The sequence below is a fragment of the Prionailurus viverrinus genome, chromosome F1 (genome assembly GCF_022837055.1).
Source record: "Prionailurus viverrinus isolate Anna chromosome F1, UM_Priviv_1.0, whole genome shotgun sequence".
Lineage (NCBI taxonomy): Eukaryota > Metazoa > Chordata > Mammalia > Carnivora > Felidae > Prionailurus > Prionailurus viverrinus.
Window position 1 is genome coordinate 5,506,154 of NC_062577.1, and position 17,328 is coordinate 5,523,481.

At 39.5% G+C, this 17,328-nt stretch overlaps 1 protein-coding gene across 2 annotated transcripts in view; it reads right to left on the bottom strand.

Moving 5' to 3' along the window:
- Nucleotides 1-17,328, bottom strand: part of WDR64 (WD repeat domain 64) — a 151,030-nt gene that overhangs the window by 35,764 nt on the left and 97,938 nt on the right. For both annotated transcript variants that reach the window (XM_047840593.1, XM_047840594.1), the window contains 5 exons: nt 12,244-12,370; nt 9,114-9,262; nt 6,692-6,815; nt 3,883-4,058; nt 2,105-2,278 (listed from right to left, as the gene is read on the bottom strand). In XM_047840593.1, the coding sequence (XP_047696549.1) occupies nt 2,105-2,278; nt 3,883-4,058; nt 6,692-6,815; nt 9,114-9,262; nt 12,244-12,370 (750 nt within the window). The remainder of the gene's footprint in view (nt 1-2,104; nt 2,279-3,882; nt 4,059-6,691; nt 6,816-9,113; nt 9,263-12,243; nt 12,371-17,328) is intronic.

A 17,328-nucleotide genomic window follows, 5' to 3' on the forward strand; every position in this document is an offset into this window, starting at 1 on the left:
TTAAACTAACAAGAATGGAATTGGAATTGTAGAGCTGAACTAACATTTAAATTTGAGGGAAAATAATACAATATCTCTCCATGTAGGATGAAATAATATAGTTTCCAAATTCTTTAAAAAAATTTTCCTAATGTTTATTTATTTTTGAGAGAGAGAAAGAGAAAGACAGAGCATGAGAGGGGGAGGGGCAGAGAGAGAGAGGGAGACACAGAATCCGAAGCAGGCTCCAGGCTCTGAGCTGTCAGCACAGAGCCCAACATGGGGCTTGAACTCATGAACCATGAGATGATGACCTGAGCCAAAGTGGGACGTTAAACTGACTGAGCCACCCAGGCGCCCCAGTTTCCAAATTCTTTAAAACAAGCTATATTATTCTCTCTTAAATTATGTTTGTTTCAGTAATGATAGCAGTAAAACCTTAAGGCTTTCTTCAATTGCTCCCTCTATAATTTTCAGTTTCTTGCATTCTTTAGCATCTGACCACTTATATTTGTAAAAACTGGAAAGTATAAATGGCTTGAGCTAATATTAGAGTAAGCAAATAAGATTGATAAAGTCTCAAGAAAATCAATCGATCTGAATCCTTATGGGAACAAGGGCAGCTTCCTTATTTCTGTGTTCTTCAGCCTGAAACATGTCACGCACTGTACCCCTCAGGAATGATCGCGTGCTCCTGCCATACTGAGTAGATACAAGTGCCTCACAAAAATACTTTCTTAGAGATTTTAAATTAACTAATTAATTTTTAAAGCAACCATTTTGTGAATCCTAATGGAAGTATATGACAGAATCTATCGAATCTAATTAAAAAAAAAAATCAGGGGCACCTGGGTGGCTCAGTTGGTTGGGCGTTCGACTTTGACTCAGGTCATAATCTCACGGTTTGTGAGTTCGAGTCCCACCTCAAGCTCTGTGCTGATAGCTCAGAGCCTGGAGCCTGCTTTGGATTCTGTGCCTCCCTCTCTCTCTGCACCTCCCCCTCTCGTGCTCTGCCTCTCTCTCTCAAAAATAAGTAAACATTAAAAAATTAAAAAAAAAAATCAAAGCTCATGCAATTAAGCCAGATTAGAGGAAGTACAGACAGAACTCCTTAAATTACACCAGGGGGTGCAATCAGCAAAATCCAGAAAATGGGAAACTATGGCACCAATTCTTACTATCTTCAGTAGATAAATTGCAAAGGAAAAAGAGAAATGGAAATATGCTTATAGATTAAAAGAGATTTAAGACACTTATCAACTAAATGCAACAAATGGACCTTATTTGAATCTTGTAAGCCATAAAAAAAAAATGAGGCAATCTAGGAAATTTGAGCACTGTGTAAGTATTTGATGATATTAAGGACTTCTTAAAAATTATTTTAGGGGCGCCTGGGTGGCGCAGTCGGTTAAGCGTCTGACTTCAGCCAGGTCACGATCTCGCGGTCCGTGAGTTGGAGCCCCGCGTCGGGCTCTGGGCTGATGGCTCAGAGCCTGGAGCCTGTTTCCGATTCTGTGTCTCCCTCTCTCTCTGCCCCTTGCCCGTTCATGTTCATTATTTATTCAAAAATAAATAAACGTTAAAAAAAATTAAAAAAAATTATTTTAGAAGATATCTTAAAAATAACCATGTCCTTCCATTTTTTGAGTCATTGTCATGTAGAGATATATACTGAAATATTTAGGGATGAAATGACCTAATGTCTGGGATTTGCTTCAAAATTATTCTTTTGTGGTGGTTGTGGGAAGTGGTAGGAATAAAAAGGAATGTTTGGCCATGTACACATAATTCCTGAAGCTCCATGTTAGTACATAGAAGTTCAATGTGGGGCGCCTGGGTGGCTCAGTCGGTTAAGCGTCCGACTTCGGCTCAGGTCGTGATCTTGCGGTCCGTGAGTTCAAGTCCCGCGTCAGGCTCTGTGCTGACTGCTCAGAGCCTGGAGCCTGTTTCGGATTCTGTGTCTCCCTCTCTCTCTGACCCTCCCCCATTCATGCTCTGTCTCTCTCTGTCTCAAAAATAAATAAACGTTAAAAAAAAATTTAAAAAAAGTTCAATGTATTGTTCTACTTTTGTATGTTTATAATTTTCCATGATAAAAGGAAAGAAATGAAGAAATGAAACTTACATTAGCACGTTGAGAAAAGTTTTTCTCTATCAACTCGACATGTGGGAAAGGAATAGTCATGCTCCTATTTTGAGGGGATGTCCTCAGATGCACAGTGTGAATCCCACTTTGTAGCATAGGCATCACATTGGGCAGCTCCCATATTACCATAAGGCACATATCATCTTCCTTCCCCTTCAATAGAAATACAGTGAGTATATGAAAAATTCAATTCACTTTTTTATTTTGAGCTGTTTTAAAGGTATAGGAAAAATAGAACATACAATGATGTACCCCCCATCTGGCTTTATCAAATCTTAAATTCTGTCTAGATCTCTTTAATATAGTCCTGTTTCTTCTTCCTTCTCCAGAGGTAATTAGTAACCTGAATACAGTGTTAGTTATGGAAGTTTTAATATTTCTACATAAACTTATACGTGCATTCTGCATATACATATATTACATATTATTGTATGTATATACGTGTACATATAATGATATTTGTTTATGCCTATTTATAAATGCTATCAAACTGTATGAATTCTTTAAATTTCTTCACTTAATATCATATTTTTGAGATTTGTACAAATTATTACATATCTTATAAAAGGTTTCTTATATTTCTTCATTCTCTCAATCCTTAATCAGCACCTGCTTGGGGCAGAGTAGGAATACAAATATGAATAAGAGAGGTTTTCAGTCTTCATCAAGCTCAGTCTATGGATTTTTGAAACATGAAGAACCAGAATAATCAAAATGAACAATGCTGCAATAAAACCAAAACCAATTTTGACTTGGGAACAGCACCAGGCTTTTTTTTGTTTTTTTGGAAGGTTAAAAAAGGCTTGTTTATAATAGACACTGTATATTAGGAAAAGCATACTGGTGGCCAGTTGCACTAATTGAAAGAAGGGAAATCAGTATGTTGTCATGTGGTAGAGTGTATAATAACTAAAACATTCCTTTCTATGGTGCTATCTGGATTGCTCAGACAACATGGGAAGAGTATATTGCATCAGGGATGTTTTTCACTCCTTTTTTCCAGCAGCAGGGACATCAGTCACCTTAATCAATGCTGAAATTTCATGATTGCTTCCCTAATTTAAGATTTTTTTTTTCTGATTTTAGCTTTCAGAAGGGAGTAATAAATTCAATGAGTCCTCGAGTTCCAGGCAGAAAGAGATCCACTCAGTAGCCAGGATAAATGATCTAGCCTTCATTTTAAATATGAAGAAGGCATTAGCATTCTTAGGTGGTAATAGACTCGCAGAAAAAATAAATTAGCCTACCTCAATCCTCCCGAAATGGCCCTGAGCAGATTGCATCGTTAACCTCAAAGTAAACAAAGCAATTTTGGTGACAAACTGAAAAAGTGGCTTGAGCATCGCTGAATGCATTATGAGTTCTGAGAACACAGGGGAATCATTGCTCCCTTACTCCGAGACTGCTGGGGAGCAGTTCCGCCAGGGAATTATCCCCGGACGAGGGTATAAACAATGTCTGAGGTGGCAGCTGTGGGTCAGTTTCACCTTTCTGATACCTGTTCCAGGGGCTTCTAACCAATCCTTCAGCAAATGCTGGCTGGGCGAGATGCTGTCGCTGATCATCTATTCTTTTTTGTTCTTTGCTTGGACCTGGACAAGGATGCTCTTAATTGGGAGCCTCCTAGGAAGACTCGTGGAGAAATGTTATCCTCAGATGACTGGTGAGAGAGGTGTGAAATGGGGATCATCCATGGACTCCGTTGATTTCCCCAAGAAGAGCACATAGGGTACAAATATAAAACTGGGATTGCAAACCTGGATCATTTTGATCTTCCCGTTGTGCTCCAACGTGAGGATCAAGTACTGGTGTTTTTCCTGAGCTTTCAGGAAAATCAGGCGCCGTAGCCAGTGCTCTTCCTCCTTCCAGTCTTTCCCTTCAGGCAACATTTTCATCTCCTGCCCGCTGCCAAAGTCCCAGATTTTAATTGTTCCTGAGCACACAGGAAAAAAACTATGTAGATAAAAATAATTTGTAGAAAGCTTGGCTTTTATCTCAGACAAAACTGATCTAGGAGTGCCTGGGTGGATCAGATGGTTAAACGTCCAACTCATGATTTGGGCTTAGGTCATGATCTCAGGGTTCATGGGATCGAGCCCTGCGTAGAGCTCTGTGCCAACAGTCTGCTTGGGATCCTCTCTCTCCCTTTCTCTCTGCTCCTCCCCCACTCACACATGCTCTCTCCCTGTCTCTCAAAATAAATAAATACACTTTAAGAAATTGATCTAATTGAAAGCTTTCTGCCAACCATTTATCCTATGTTTATTTCCTACTATGACATGTGAGTCTCCTTTTGCTGTGCAAAAAATGAATCTCTGTATGCCTTTATTTGTCACAGGCTAATACAAATTAGCAGGACTAGGCAATGTTTTGAAATTTGTGACAGGTTTTTTGAAACACTCAAACTCTCCTAGCTGAGCTTTCTGTATGAAGTAGATCTTTCTGCCCTGACTCTTCCAATGTCCTCCAGTTCACTAAATACCCTCCAATATCTTCCTGTTTATCTAATATTATGTCACAGTAGTCAGCTGTAGTGAAAGATCAGTCCAATAATGTCACATTTCCTAAGGTGCTGACATGTTCGAAGAATTTAGCTCTTACTAGGTAATAAAATATTTAAGAGAATTCCAGCAGGTAGGAATCTATCAAGCTTTGAGTTGTTTTATTGGTTACATGGGAAGGAAATGCAAAAGGGGTGCTGAGTTTCTTTTTACATCTGAAATCATATTTTCTTTGTCATTAACTTGGATCATTTGATTTAGGGGAACTTGATGAGGGGCCAGGAGGCTTGATTCACTGCGTGGCTATTGAATGTTTGTTGCTAGGTCATCACTCCATGTAGGAATCGTCTCATGTAGGCTTTTCTAGGGGTCACCTCAGGTTTAGAATCCAGTGGACAGCCCCTCACATCACTTTCCTCCCCTTGTGTAACCTTAATCCCACCCTGTCTCCTGCTTCTTATTTCCCAGCTTTACTCTTGCTGGACATCCGGAATGTCCTCACTGTGTTCTTTTACTCCCTTTATGCCAGGTACTCTCTATCAGCAACACTCACAACTCCTACCATTTGTTTACTCACAAACAACATCATTAAACGCTGACTAAATTCTCCCTACATACTCAGCACTGTGCGAGTAGCTGGGAATGAAAAGTGAACAGGCATCGTTCCTGCCCTCAAGGACTTTATGGTGTTGGAGGAACACAGTCGTGCAAACAAATGAAAGAAGGAATGCTTCCATTCAGTCCTGGATATGTGGACACTACAGTCTCATGGCCCACATTCCCTGCTACTTTGGAACTTTGGCAGTCAGATTTAATGGGGACATAGAGAGCCAGGAGAGGTACTGCTCAGCTTAGGTGTGTGGGTCGGTGGGAATGAGGGGGACCTGATGGCTTGTGAGCAGAGCTGTTCTGAGACCCGAAGAATCCTGCTTCCCAGGGTGTCCTAGAATGTCTCTGCACCTTTGTCAATTACCTCTGTGGAGGACAAACTGTCCAAGTTTGAAGAAAATCTCCACCCAGCACTAATAATGAAATGTGACTTGCTTGTCCAAAAGTAATACTATCTTAGTCATCTGTATGAATTGCTAATGCATATGCCTGATAATAGTTGTGTACATTGCTCAGAATTTCTATTTCAACTAATTTTCATATGTATGTAGAGTGTGCTTATAGAGCAGGAAGGCTGTTTTCTTAAGAATTGTCCACATGCAGAGCAGTTGCACCAATTCACACCCCAGCACTTAGCATTCATGATTTTATTTCATGTGTATTGTCTGTCACACTTTAAAAAATCAGACTTTCACATCAGCATGTACACACATCCCCACCAACAGGCTTACAAGCAAGAATTTCTTTGGCAAACATATCTCTAGAATAAATAAACCATGAGTAGTGCATACAAGTTGACCATATGGTCTAGATGAAGTAGTTCTGTTGTGGGAGGTCAGGCCCAGGTGACATGATAGGTGAGGCAGCTGGAGTGCTTAGTTCCAGAAGGTTTTACACAATGCTCGATAGATAACACAAGGAGCAGCAAGCGACCTAATACCACTGGAGACTGACATCCTCTCAAGTGTGACCTGGTGTATGTTCCCAAAGAGCTTAGACATATCAACAAGTCCAATAGAGAATTCTAGGTGTTGTATAACAATGTTGGCTGGATTTTTGTCTGGTTCTCAAGTCTACTGTCAATAAAAATATTACCAGCAAGCACTAAATGTAATGTCCATCTCTTAGCTGAAGGTACCCAAAACGAAAAGGGCAAAAGGAGTCAATGCAAGTAATGCAATGCAAGTCAATGCAAGTAAATCCCACCAAAGATAGAATGAGATATGCATGAAAGACTTTTGCAAATGTTAAAGCAATAACATAAATGTAATCTCAGGTATTGATATCAGGGCTCTGGTGCTCATTAGAGAAGAGTCACTAAGGCAGAGCACTCTCTGGCATGCTGACATATTCCAGCCTGATTCATGCTCTCTCTAACCCACACAACTAATGAGTTCCTAGCACAAATTCTCAGGGCACTAAGACAGGGAGGCCATATTCTGGATATGAGTCTGACCATTATATGCTCCTGTGGCAAAAAGAAATCCACTTTCATTAATAGCTGCAGAAGTCAGTTCAACACTGAAGCCATGAGGGTCTAAAATCTGGTATATTTGGAGGCCAGTCTCGATTTCCCATACCTGTAGGAAAGAACAACAACAACAAAAATAAAATAATCCATATACCCTTCAGTTATTAGCAAATTTTACAACATTCAAAAAGCCCCAGAATTGGTACTATGCACTTCTAAAATCTTTCCCAACATTCTGCCATGAATGTTGGTTTGAGCAAACAAAGTTCTAAAAGATGCATTGCTGTCTAGTAGTTACTGTGCTACCCTGGACTGTGTCTGCTATAGGTGGCCGAGACAGGCAGCGACTATCCCAGGCACCCTGGCTGTGGAGGAAGTAGTCAATTTTGCCACTGTAAGCACGAAGCAAGATTTGCAGCAAGATAGAAATGTAACAGTTATAACAGACAAAACAATGAAACGGGATTTATTCCCTGTTGACATTTATCCAAATTAGCCACGGTCACAAGACAGAATCTGTGGTTAACACATGGAATCTAAGAGAACCCAGAGGAAGGTCAGGAGCTCACTGACCTTTCCAAGAAGTGTTCTGATTAGGGACACAGGCATCACTTTTAGAGACAGAGAGAAAGACTTCAGAGAAAGCTGTCTGTGTAATCAGGCTGGATGTGACTGAAAAATCCAGAAACATGTCAAGACACATCATTATTTCTCTTTGGAAACACGGGAGAGGCTCTACACCTCCAGCCTTCCAGTCTAAATCTCTTCTTTTTCATGGATCTGTCATGCTCACATGTGAACTAGGCTGTCAGTGAGTAATAAAACAGAACTGGCAAGCACAGAATGGTGGCTCTCAAGGTATCTGGGGACAGGGACTGCGTAAGCAAAGGGCCAGAGATGGGAAGGTGCATTGTCCCTCCGGGGAGCTGAGAGGTGTTGCAGCTGGAAGAGGGAGAGAGGGACCAAATGGAGCTCAATGGAATCACCTGGAGGCCAGGTAGCCAACCAAGGGCCACCGACTGATCTGAATGAGGCCAGTTTGGCCCTAGAGCCCACGTGGTCAACGTCTGAGTGCTCCCGAGTTCAGACAGGGTCCTCAAGGGAGAAATGAGTGATGCTGCATGAACAGGTTTCAGACATCATCCATTTCCTGGCCTGAAGTAGGATCACTCTTCAACCAATCAATCATAATGAAAACTCACCTAGATGCATTCCTTCCCCTATTGCTTCTCTTACAGGCAAGACATTTTCTCCATAGTTTTAGTTTTCCTTTACTTATTTTGTAGGCAGATTATCAGAAATAGGTGATAATTAAGTGAACTCAGGAGATTTTGGCCCGAGAAAATTTCCAGCAGATGAGCACAAAAGGTCAAAGATTGAGAGGGGATTTAAAGGGTCCCCACAGGATGCTCTCTACTGCTCGAGCTCTCTCCTTTTGGAGATCATGCATGAAATGAAAGGACAGCATGCATGAAATGAAAGGACAACACTCTGAAGAAAACACTGCCAGCCATCACTGCTGGATGGCTTCAGTGGTTGTAATTACAGGTGTACTCAGGATAGCTACATGCCGTGGCCCCTGGGGAACACAGTAATGACAGGGCAGAGGAATGCAGAGAAACAGACATAGGTATCTACATCAGGCAAACCTGGATTCATATCCTAGCTATGATGCTTACTAGTTATATGATCTGGGGCAAGTTTCTTGATTGCTATGAGTGCTAGTTTCCTCATCTTTAAAATGTAAACTTTTATGTGTCCACAGAAAACCAGTGTGGAGATTAAATAAGATCATGGGTTTGAGGCACTTGGCATACATCCTGCACCTATAGGGGTTACAGTAAACATTATAAATTTCTTTCCCTTCCTTCTTAACGTATCTTCTTCCCATAGCTCAGATTTAAAAATCATCTATCATCTATCATCTATCTATCCTAGTTCTCTTTCCTTGATATATTTCCTTTCAAATTTCTATTCTGATAGTAAAAACGAGCTTTATATATTTAATTGAGTGTGTGGCCTAATAAGCAGTGTAGGGGTGCCTGGATGGCTCAGTCAGTTGAGAATCAGACTCTTGATTTCAGCTCAGGTTGTGATCTCATAGTCATGGGATTGAGCCCCAAGTGGAGCTTTGTGCTGAGCACGGAACCTGCTTAAGATTCTCTCTCTCTCCCTCTGCCCCTCCCCTGCTCATGTGCACTCTCTCTTCAAAGAAAAATAGCAAGCTGTCTGAGCTGGCTTAAAATACTTGTTTTTCACATGTGCATGAACGCTTAAAAATAGCTCTACTGTTGAGTCTCATCAAATGCACCACTACAGTTACTTAATTTCCCAAAGACTTACCTGTAAAAAGAGAGAATTCTATTAGCTCTGACTTTTTCTTTCTGAAGAGCCACTATGTACTCACCTTAATTATGGATTCAGAACAGATAGTAAGGACTTGGTGAAAATATCTGTTGTAAAGCATGACATTGATCTCTCGTTCATGAGTGTGAGGAATCTGTTTTGTATCTTGTACCATCCTTGTCAGAGGATACATGTCCATGACACCAGATCCTAGAACAGAAATAAGTATCTCACAAATACCCAATATTAGAAGTTTTGAATCACAAAGGATTTTACTCAATCATTTGTGTTTGGAAAGAACCAATCAGTGGGATTAGTAATATCAGTTCCTAGGATATCTAATGAAGTGAAAACACATTCTTTTTCTCTAAGACATTTTTGACAAATAAAGCCTATGTTATTCAGTAAGAGAAAAACATTCATTTTGACGGCTTCATTAATTTTCAAGTACAGGCGATTTGGATTCGCTGATATCCTATTTTCAGTGACCCCCATTTTTCTATTTTTTTACAGTCTACTGTTTTCCTTCTTTTAGAGAGCCTACCACATGCCTCTCCATCTGGTGTATAGTAGCTTTCTGCTGAAAGGTCAGCTTTCTGCTGAAGGTAAACTTCCATTTAGTGATTGGAATTTATTGTTAGAGAGCCTTTTCCAACCAACAAATGATAAAGCACTCTGTAAACACATTCCTATTAAATGTAATGAAAGAATGGTTGCAAGCCAGTGCTTGCAACATCAATATTAAATAAGATTAATTTCTAAATCACCATGGGGAAGTAGATGGAGAGCAGATATTCCTTATTTACATTTTCCTAAGGGGGTAGTTTGGCTTTACAGGAATATATAAATGGCAAATATGATTTAACTCTCAAAATCAACTATGTATTCTGTTTCAGTGTAATGTCTAGAAATATAAATAAGAATCTCAAAGCATTTCAAAGATCAAACAAAATGAAACTTCTCCGTTTTATTGATGTGGAGATTAAATTACCAAAGATAAACCCCTTGTATTGAGTTTCTCATGACTTTCCAATCCCACCTGCACCTGTAGGAAAAGGTTCAGCAGGAGTTACTAAGCACTTTCCTAAGGTGCTTAAATTTTAAGATAAAATCTGTTCACGTGTAAAGAAGGACTTAAAAGGCTTTTCTGGTACTATTTCTCAGTTTGAATGTCCCAGTATGGACATGTGAGAGGCAAATAGTAACCAAATAACCAACACTCAGAGCTTTTTGGTAGATCATTTAACATTATATTGTGACTAACTTTTTTCAGAACTCACATCAACAAAGCTAGATATGCTTATGAACCAATGGTAATGCTCTACATTTTCGCTATGCAAACAATGCAGTTACAGAGAAAGAATGTGGTTTCAGGAACCAGAAGCTCTGGGAATGAATCCCTGCTCTACCTTTTAACCTTGTGTTTTAAAACTAGTCAATGGAACTGCTTTAATATTTAGTTTGTCATTTATAAAATAGGATAAGCAGTAATTCCCAACTCATGGGGTGGTTGTGTGGGTCAAATGAAAGTACATGAAAGCACTTTGTAAAAGAACTTTATAAAAGGTAGTTGTATTAACAGAGGAATAATAAAAACGACAGTAACAACAGTATATTCTACAAGACATTTCCAGAAAGTGGTGCTGTTGTCATTGGGTTTAGAAGATTACTATGGCGGTTTCATTTGAATCAAAGCATGAAATAGAATCTGAGAGATAAGCTTCATGTAATTCTGATGTCAAGTTGATGGTTGCAGTTGATGTAAGCAATACACAGAGCTCTATATTTTTGTAGGTAAAGTACTGTCAAGATTACATAAAACTGGGAAGTAATCTTGATTTTCTCTTCTCCTTCCTCCTCTTCCTTCTTTTGTCTTGATACTTGAGTCCTTAGTTACTCTGATGATAAGTGGGTTGTAAATCCTGAGCCCACTAGTCAAATATGCAAGTGGGATACCAGGAGAATATGCTTACAGTCATTAGCATGTTATTTTCAGAGGAGGTAATAAAGAGGAGGGGTGCTTATACCTAGAATTAAGTTCTGTTTTACAAGGTGGAAAATTGTCAAGTATGAAATGCTGGTTTGGAAAAAGACCCCCAGAGTTAAAAAATAATTATATTCTCCACTGACAGAGATAGCACCATTTCCCTGCTCTAATTAATCTCACAGGAACTCAGAACAGGTGGTCAGTGGGAAAATGCTTAGGAAATGCATTCTGAGTTGGTGTTCCAGAAGGAAGAAGTACTGTTAATATTGTGTATTTTTTCTTCTAAAGCCAGAAGGCATGCATGTGAATCACATTTAACCTAAATGCCTTAGCAGAATCTTTTGTGACTTTAGGAAGCATTTTTTGTTTGTTTGTTTTTTAAGAGACAACAAGAAAAGGAAACAATCTGTTAGCATCAGCCCTGGGGATCTGTCATTTGGAACTCTATCCTCTCTCTCCACTTCATTGTGTAGAAGCAAAGACAGGTGGGAGGGTCAGCACCTTCTAACTGACTGTCTCAGCACCAGAATGCATGGGGCTAAATTGCCTCACTGAACAAAGGGGGCATTGATTCAGCGTTCTGATGCAGCCACTCTAAAATGGATTATATTCCAGCTTCTGAGAGTCATAACTAGAGCTGGCTTGCCTTCCATGCAGCAACACATCACATCCCACTTCTTGCTCAACCCAAGCCATCATCCTAGACTCAAGAACTTAGAGCACTGACCTGGTCTTTTTGAGGAAGTTCAGTCACACATTTTATCTACCCAGTAATGGAAAGACAGGACAGGGTGGAACTGAATTAAATATCTACTGTGATGGGGACACCTGGATGGCTCAGTCAGTTGAGTGTCCGACTCCTGATTTCAGCTCAGGTCATGATCTCACAGTTGTGGGATCAAGGCCCAAGTTGGGCTCTGCACCGAGCATGGGGCCTGCTTACAATTCTCTCTCTCTCTCTCTCTCTCTCTCTCTCTCTCTCTCTCTCTCTTTCTGTCTCTCTCTCTCTCCCTCTGCCCCTCTCTCCCACTCACACTCTCTCTCTCTTGCTAAAAAAAAAAAAAAAATCTACTGTGATGAATCACAGTATACATATTCCCCTTCTACTTTTGCTTTTCTTCTGGTTCGTTTCCTTCAAGTGATAGTTAAAAAAGGTTAAAAGTCAAGATAAGAGTTTTGTCTGCCATTAATTGGGTACACTTACCTGTAATAAGCATGCCATTATTGGAGTCATATACCATAGAATAAATCTGCATATCTCCTGGTCCTCCCTGGCTGTCATGGAAGATTTGTAACAGTGAAAGAGTCTGTATATCCCACACCCTGAAAACCTGGGGAAAGAAAGAGCACAGTTCACCGCTTTTACACCCTATGTTCCCCACTCAAAGTTATTTAGGTGAAGCATTTTCAAAGCCTGCTGTATGCTCTTAAAATCTTGCAGCAAGTATGATTTATGTGATGAGCACACATTTGCTAAACTCCAATTTGGTTCTTGGTTCAATTATTGTCGGTTAATATCAAGTAAATAGCAGCAGCGATTAAAAATTTGACTAGAAGAACTAGATTTTTCTATCATTACAGAGAAACAGTATTCTTCTTTAAGAATCTGGAGGGCTGATCATGACTTACAGTTCAAATGAAGCCATCTCTCTACATTATGGATTGGAGAATAAATAGAAGATTTGTATTTTATTTTATTTTTTTCACAATGGGATTTGTATGTATGTATGTATGTATGTATGTATTTATTTATTTATTTATAATATGAAATTTATTGTCAAATTGGTTTCCATACAACACCCAGTGCTCCTCCCAACAGGTATCCTCCTCAATGCCCATCACCCTCTCTCCCCTCCCTCCCACTCTCCCTCAGTTTATTCTCAGTTTTTGAGTCTCTTATGCTTTGACTCCCTCCCTCTCTAACTTTTTTTTATCCTTCCCCTCCCCCATGGTCTTCGGTTAAGTTTCTCAGGATACACATAAGAGTGAAAACATATGGTATCTGTCTTTCTCTGTATGACTTATTTCACTTAGCATCACACTCTCCAGTTGCATCCATGTTGCTACCAAAAGTCATATTTCATTCTTTCTCATTGCCAAGTAGTATTCCATTGTGTATATAAACCACAATTTCTTTATCCATTCATCAGTTGATGGACATTTAGGCACTTTCCATAATTTGGCTATTGTTGAGAGTGCTGCCATAAACATTGGGGTAAAAGTGCCCCTATGCATCAGCACTCCTGTATCCCTTGGGTAAATTCCTAGCAGTGCTATTGCTGGGTCATAGGGTAGAACTATTTTTAATTGTTTGAGGAACTTCCGACTGTTTTCCAGAGTGGCTGTACCAGTTTGCATTCCCACCAACAGTGCAAGAGGGTTTCCATTTCTCCACATCCTCTCAAACATCTATAGGCTCCCGATTTGTCATTTTAGCCACTCTGACCAGCGTGAGGTGGTATCTCAGTGTGGCTTTGACTTGTATTTCCCTGATGAGGAGTGATGTTGAGCATCCTTTCATGTGCCTTTTGGCCATATGGATGTCTTCTTTGGAGAAGTGTCTATTCATGTTTTCTGCCTATTTCTTCACTGGATTATTTGTTTTTCAGGTGTGGAGTTTGGGGAGTTCTTTATAGATTTTGGATACTAGCCCTTTGTCCGATATGTCATTTGCAAATATCTTTTCCCATTCTGTTGGTTGCCTTTTAGTTTTGTTGGTTGTTTCCTTTGCTGTGCAGAAGCCTTTCATCTTGATGAGGTCCCAATTGTTCATTTTTGCTTTTAATTCCCTTGCCTTTGGAGATGTGTCAAGTAAGAAGTTGCTGCAGCTGATCAGAGAGGTTTTTTCCCGACTTCTCCTCTAGGGTTTTGATGGTTTCCTGTCTCACCTTCAGGTCCTTTATCCATTTTGAGTTTATTTTTGTGGGTGGTGTAAGAAAGTGGTCCAGGTTCATTCTTCTGCATGTTGCTGTCCAGTTCTCCCAGCACCATTTGTTAAAGAGGCTGTCTTTTTTCCATTGGATGTTCTTTCCTGCTTTGTCAAAGATGAGTTGGCCATACGTTTGTGGGTCTAGTTCTGGGGTTTCTATTCTATTCCATTGGTCTATGTGTCTGTTTTTGTGCTAATACCATGCTGTCTTGATGATTACAGCTTTCTCGTAGGGGCTAAAGTCTGGGATTGTGATGCCTCCTCCTTTGGTCTTCTCCTTCAATATTACTTTGGCTATTCAGGGTCTTTTGTGGTTCCATACAAATTTTAGGATTGCTTCTTCTAGCTTTGAGAAGAATGCTAGTGCAATTTTGATTAGGATTGCATTGAATGTGTAGATAGCTTTGGGTAGTATTGACATTTTGACAATATTTATTCTTCCAGCCCATGAGCATGGGATGTTTTTCCATTTCTTTATATCTTCTTCAATTTCCTTCCTAAGCTTTCTATAGTTTTCAGCATACAGATCTTGTACATCTTTGCTTAGGTTTATTCCTAGGTATTTTATGCTTCTTGGTGCAATTGTGAATGGGATCAGTTTCTTTATTTGTCTTCTGTTGCTTCATTATTGGTTTATAAGAATGCAACTGATTTCTGTACATTGATTTTGTATCCTGCAAGTTTGCTGAATTCATGTATCAGTTCTAGCAGACTTTTGGTGGAGTCTATCAGGTTTTCCATGTATAATATCATGTCATCTGCAAAAAGTGAAAGCTTGACTTCATCTTTGCCAATTTTGATGGCTTTGATTTCCTTTGTTGTCTGATTGCTGATGCTAGCACTTCCAACACTATGTTAAACAACAGCGGTAAAGGTGGACATCCCTGATCTCAGTGGGAAAGCTCTCAGTTTTTCCATTGAGGATGATATTAGCTGTGGGCTTTTCATAAGTGACTTTTATGATGTTTAACTATGTTCCTTCTATCCCGACTTTCTTGGGGGTTTTTATTAAGAAAGAATGATGAAATTTGTCAAATGTTTTTTTCTTTTCTTTTATTAATGTGATGTATCACGTTGATTGATTTTCAAATATTGAACCAGCCCTGCATCCCAGGAATGAATCCCACTTGATCATGGTGAATGATTCTTTTTATGTGCTGTTGAATTCGATTTGCTAGTATCTTATTGAGAATTTTTGCATCCATATTCATTAGGGATATTGGCCTGTAGTTCTCTTTTTTTGCTGGGTCTCTGTCTGGTTTAGGAATCAAAGTAATGCTGGCTTCATAGAATGAGTCTGGAAGTTTTTCTTCCCTTTCTATTTTTTGGAACAGCTTGAGAATGATAGGTATTATCTTTGCTTTGTATGTCTGGTAGAATTCCCCAGGGAAGCCATCTGGTCCTGGACTCTTATTTGTTGGGATATTTTTGATAACTGGTTCAATTTCTTTGCTGTTTTTGGGTCTGTTCAAGTTTTCCATTTCTTCCTGTTTGAGTTTTGGAAGTGTGTGGGTGCTTAGGAATTTGTCCATTTCTTCCAGGTTGTCCAGTTTGTTGGCATATAATTTTTCATAGTATTCCCTGATAATTGCTTGTATTCCTGAGGGATTAGTTGTAATAATTCCATTTTCATTCATGATTTTATCTATTTGGGTCCTCTCACTATTCTTTTTGAGAAGCCTGGCTTCTCAAAAGGCTTATCAATTTTGTTTATTTTTTCAAAAAACCAACCCTTGGTTTCATTCATCTGCTGTACAGTTTTTTTTAGATTCTATATTGTTTATTTCTGCTCTGATATTTATTATTTATCTTCTTCTGCTGGGTTTGGGTGTCTTTGCTGTTCTGCTTCTATTTCCTTTAGGTGTGCTGTTAGATTTTGTATTTGGGATTTTTCTTTTTTCTTGAGATAGGCCTGGATTGCAATGTATTTTCCTCTCGGGACTGCCTTTGCTGCATCCCAAAGCGTTTGGGTTGTTGTATTTTCATTATCATTTGTTTCCATATATTTTTAAATTTCTTCTCTAAATGCCTGGTTGACCCATTCATTCTTTAGTAGGGTGTTCTTTAACCTCCATGCTTTTGGAGGTTTTCCAGGCTTTTTCCTGTGGTTGATTTCAAGCTTCATAGCATTGTGGTCCGAAAGTATGCATGGTATGATCTCAATTCTTGTATACTTATGAAGGACTGTTTTGTGACCCAGTGTGTGATCTATCTTGGAGAATGTTCCATGTGCACTCGAGAAGAAAGTATATTCTGTTGCTTTGGGATGCAGAGTTCTAAATATATCTGTGAAGTCCATCTGATCCAATGTATCATTCAGGGCCCTTGTTTTTTTATTGATCCTGTGTCTAGATGATCTATCCATTGTTGTAAGTGGGGTATTAAAGTCCCCTGCAATTACCACATTCTTATCAATAAGGTTGCTTATGTTTGTGAGTAATTGTTTTATATATTTGGGGGCTCCCGTATTCGGCGCATAGACATTTATATTGTTAGCTCTCCCTGATGGGTAAACCCCGTAATTATTATATAATTCCCTTCTTCATCTCTTGTTACAGCCTTTAATTTAAAGTCTGGTTTGTCTGATTAAGTATGGCTACTCCAGCTTTCTTTTTTTTTTTTTTTTTTTTTTTTTTTCTGAAATTTATTGACAAATTGGTTTCCATACAACACCCAGTGCTCATCCCAAAAGGTGCCCTCCTCAATACCCATCACCCACCCTCTCCTCCCTCCCACCCCCCATCAACCCTCAGTTTGTTCTCAGTTTTTAACAGTCTCTTATGCTTTGGCTCTCTCCCATTCTAACCTCTTTTTTTTTTTTTTTTTCCTTCCCCTCCCCCATGGGTTCCTGGTAAGTTTCTCAGGATCCACATAAGAGTGAGACCATATGGTATCTGTCTTTCTCTGTATGGCTTATTTCACTTAGCATCACACTCTCCAGTTCCATCCACGTTGCTACAAAAGGCCATATTTCATTTTTTCTCATTGCCATGTAATATTCCATTGTGTATATAAACCACAATTTCTTTATCCATTCATCAGTTGATGGACTTTTAGGCTCTTTCCATAATTTGGCTATTGTTGAGAGTGCTGCTATGAACATTGGGGTACAAGTGGCCCTATGCATCAGTGCTCCTGTATCCCTTGGATAAATTCCTAGCAGTGCTATTGCTGGGTCATAGGGTAGGTCTATTTTTAATTTTCTGAGGAACCTCCACACTGCTTTCCAGAGCGGCTGCACCAATTTGCATTCCCACCAACAGTGCAAGAGGGTTCCCGTTTCTCCACATCCTCTCCAGCATCTATAGTCTCCTGATTTGTTCATTTTGGCCACTCTGACTGGCGTGAGGTGATACCTGA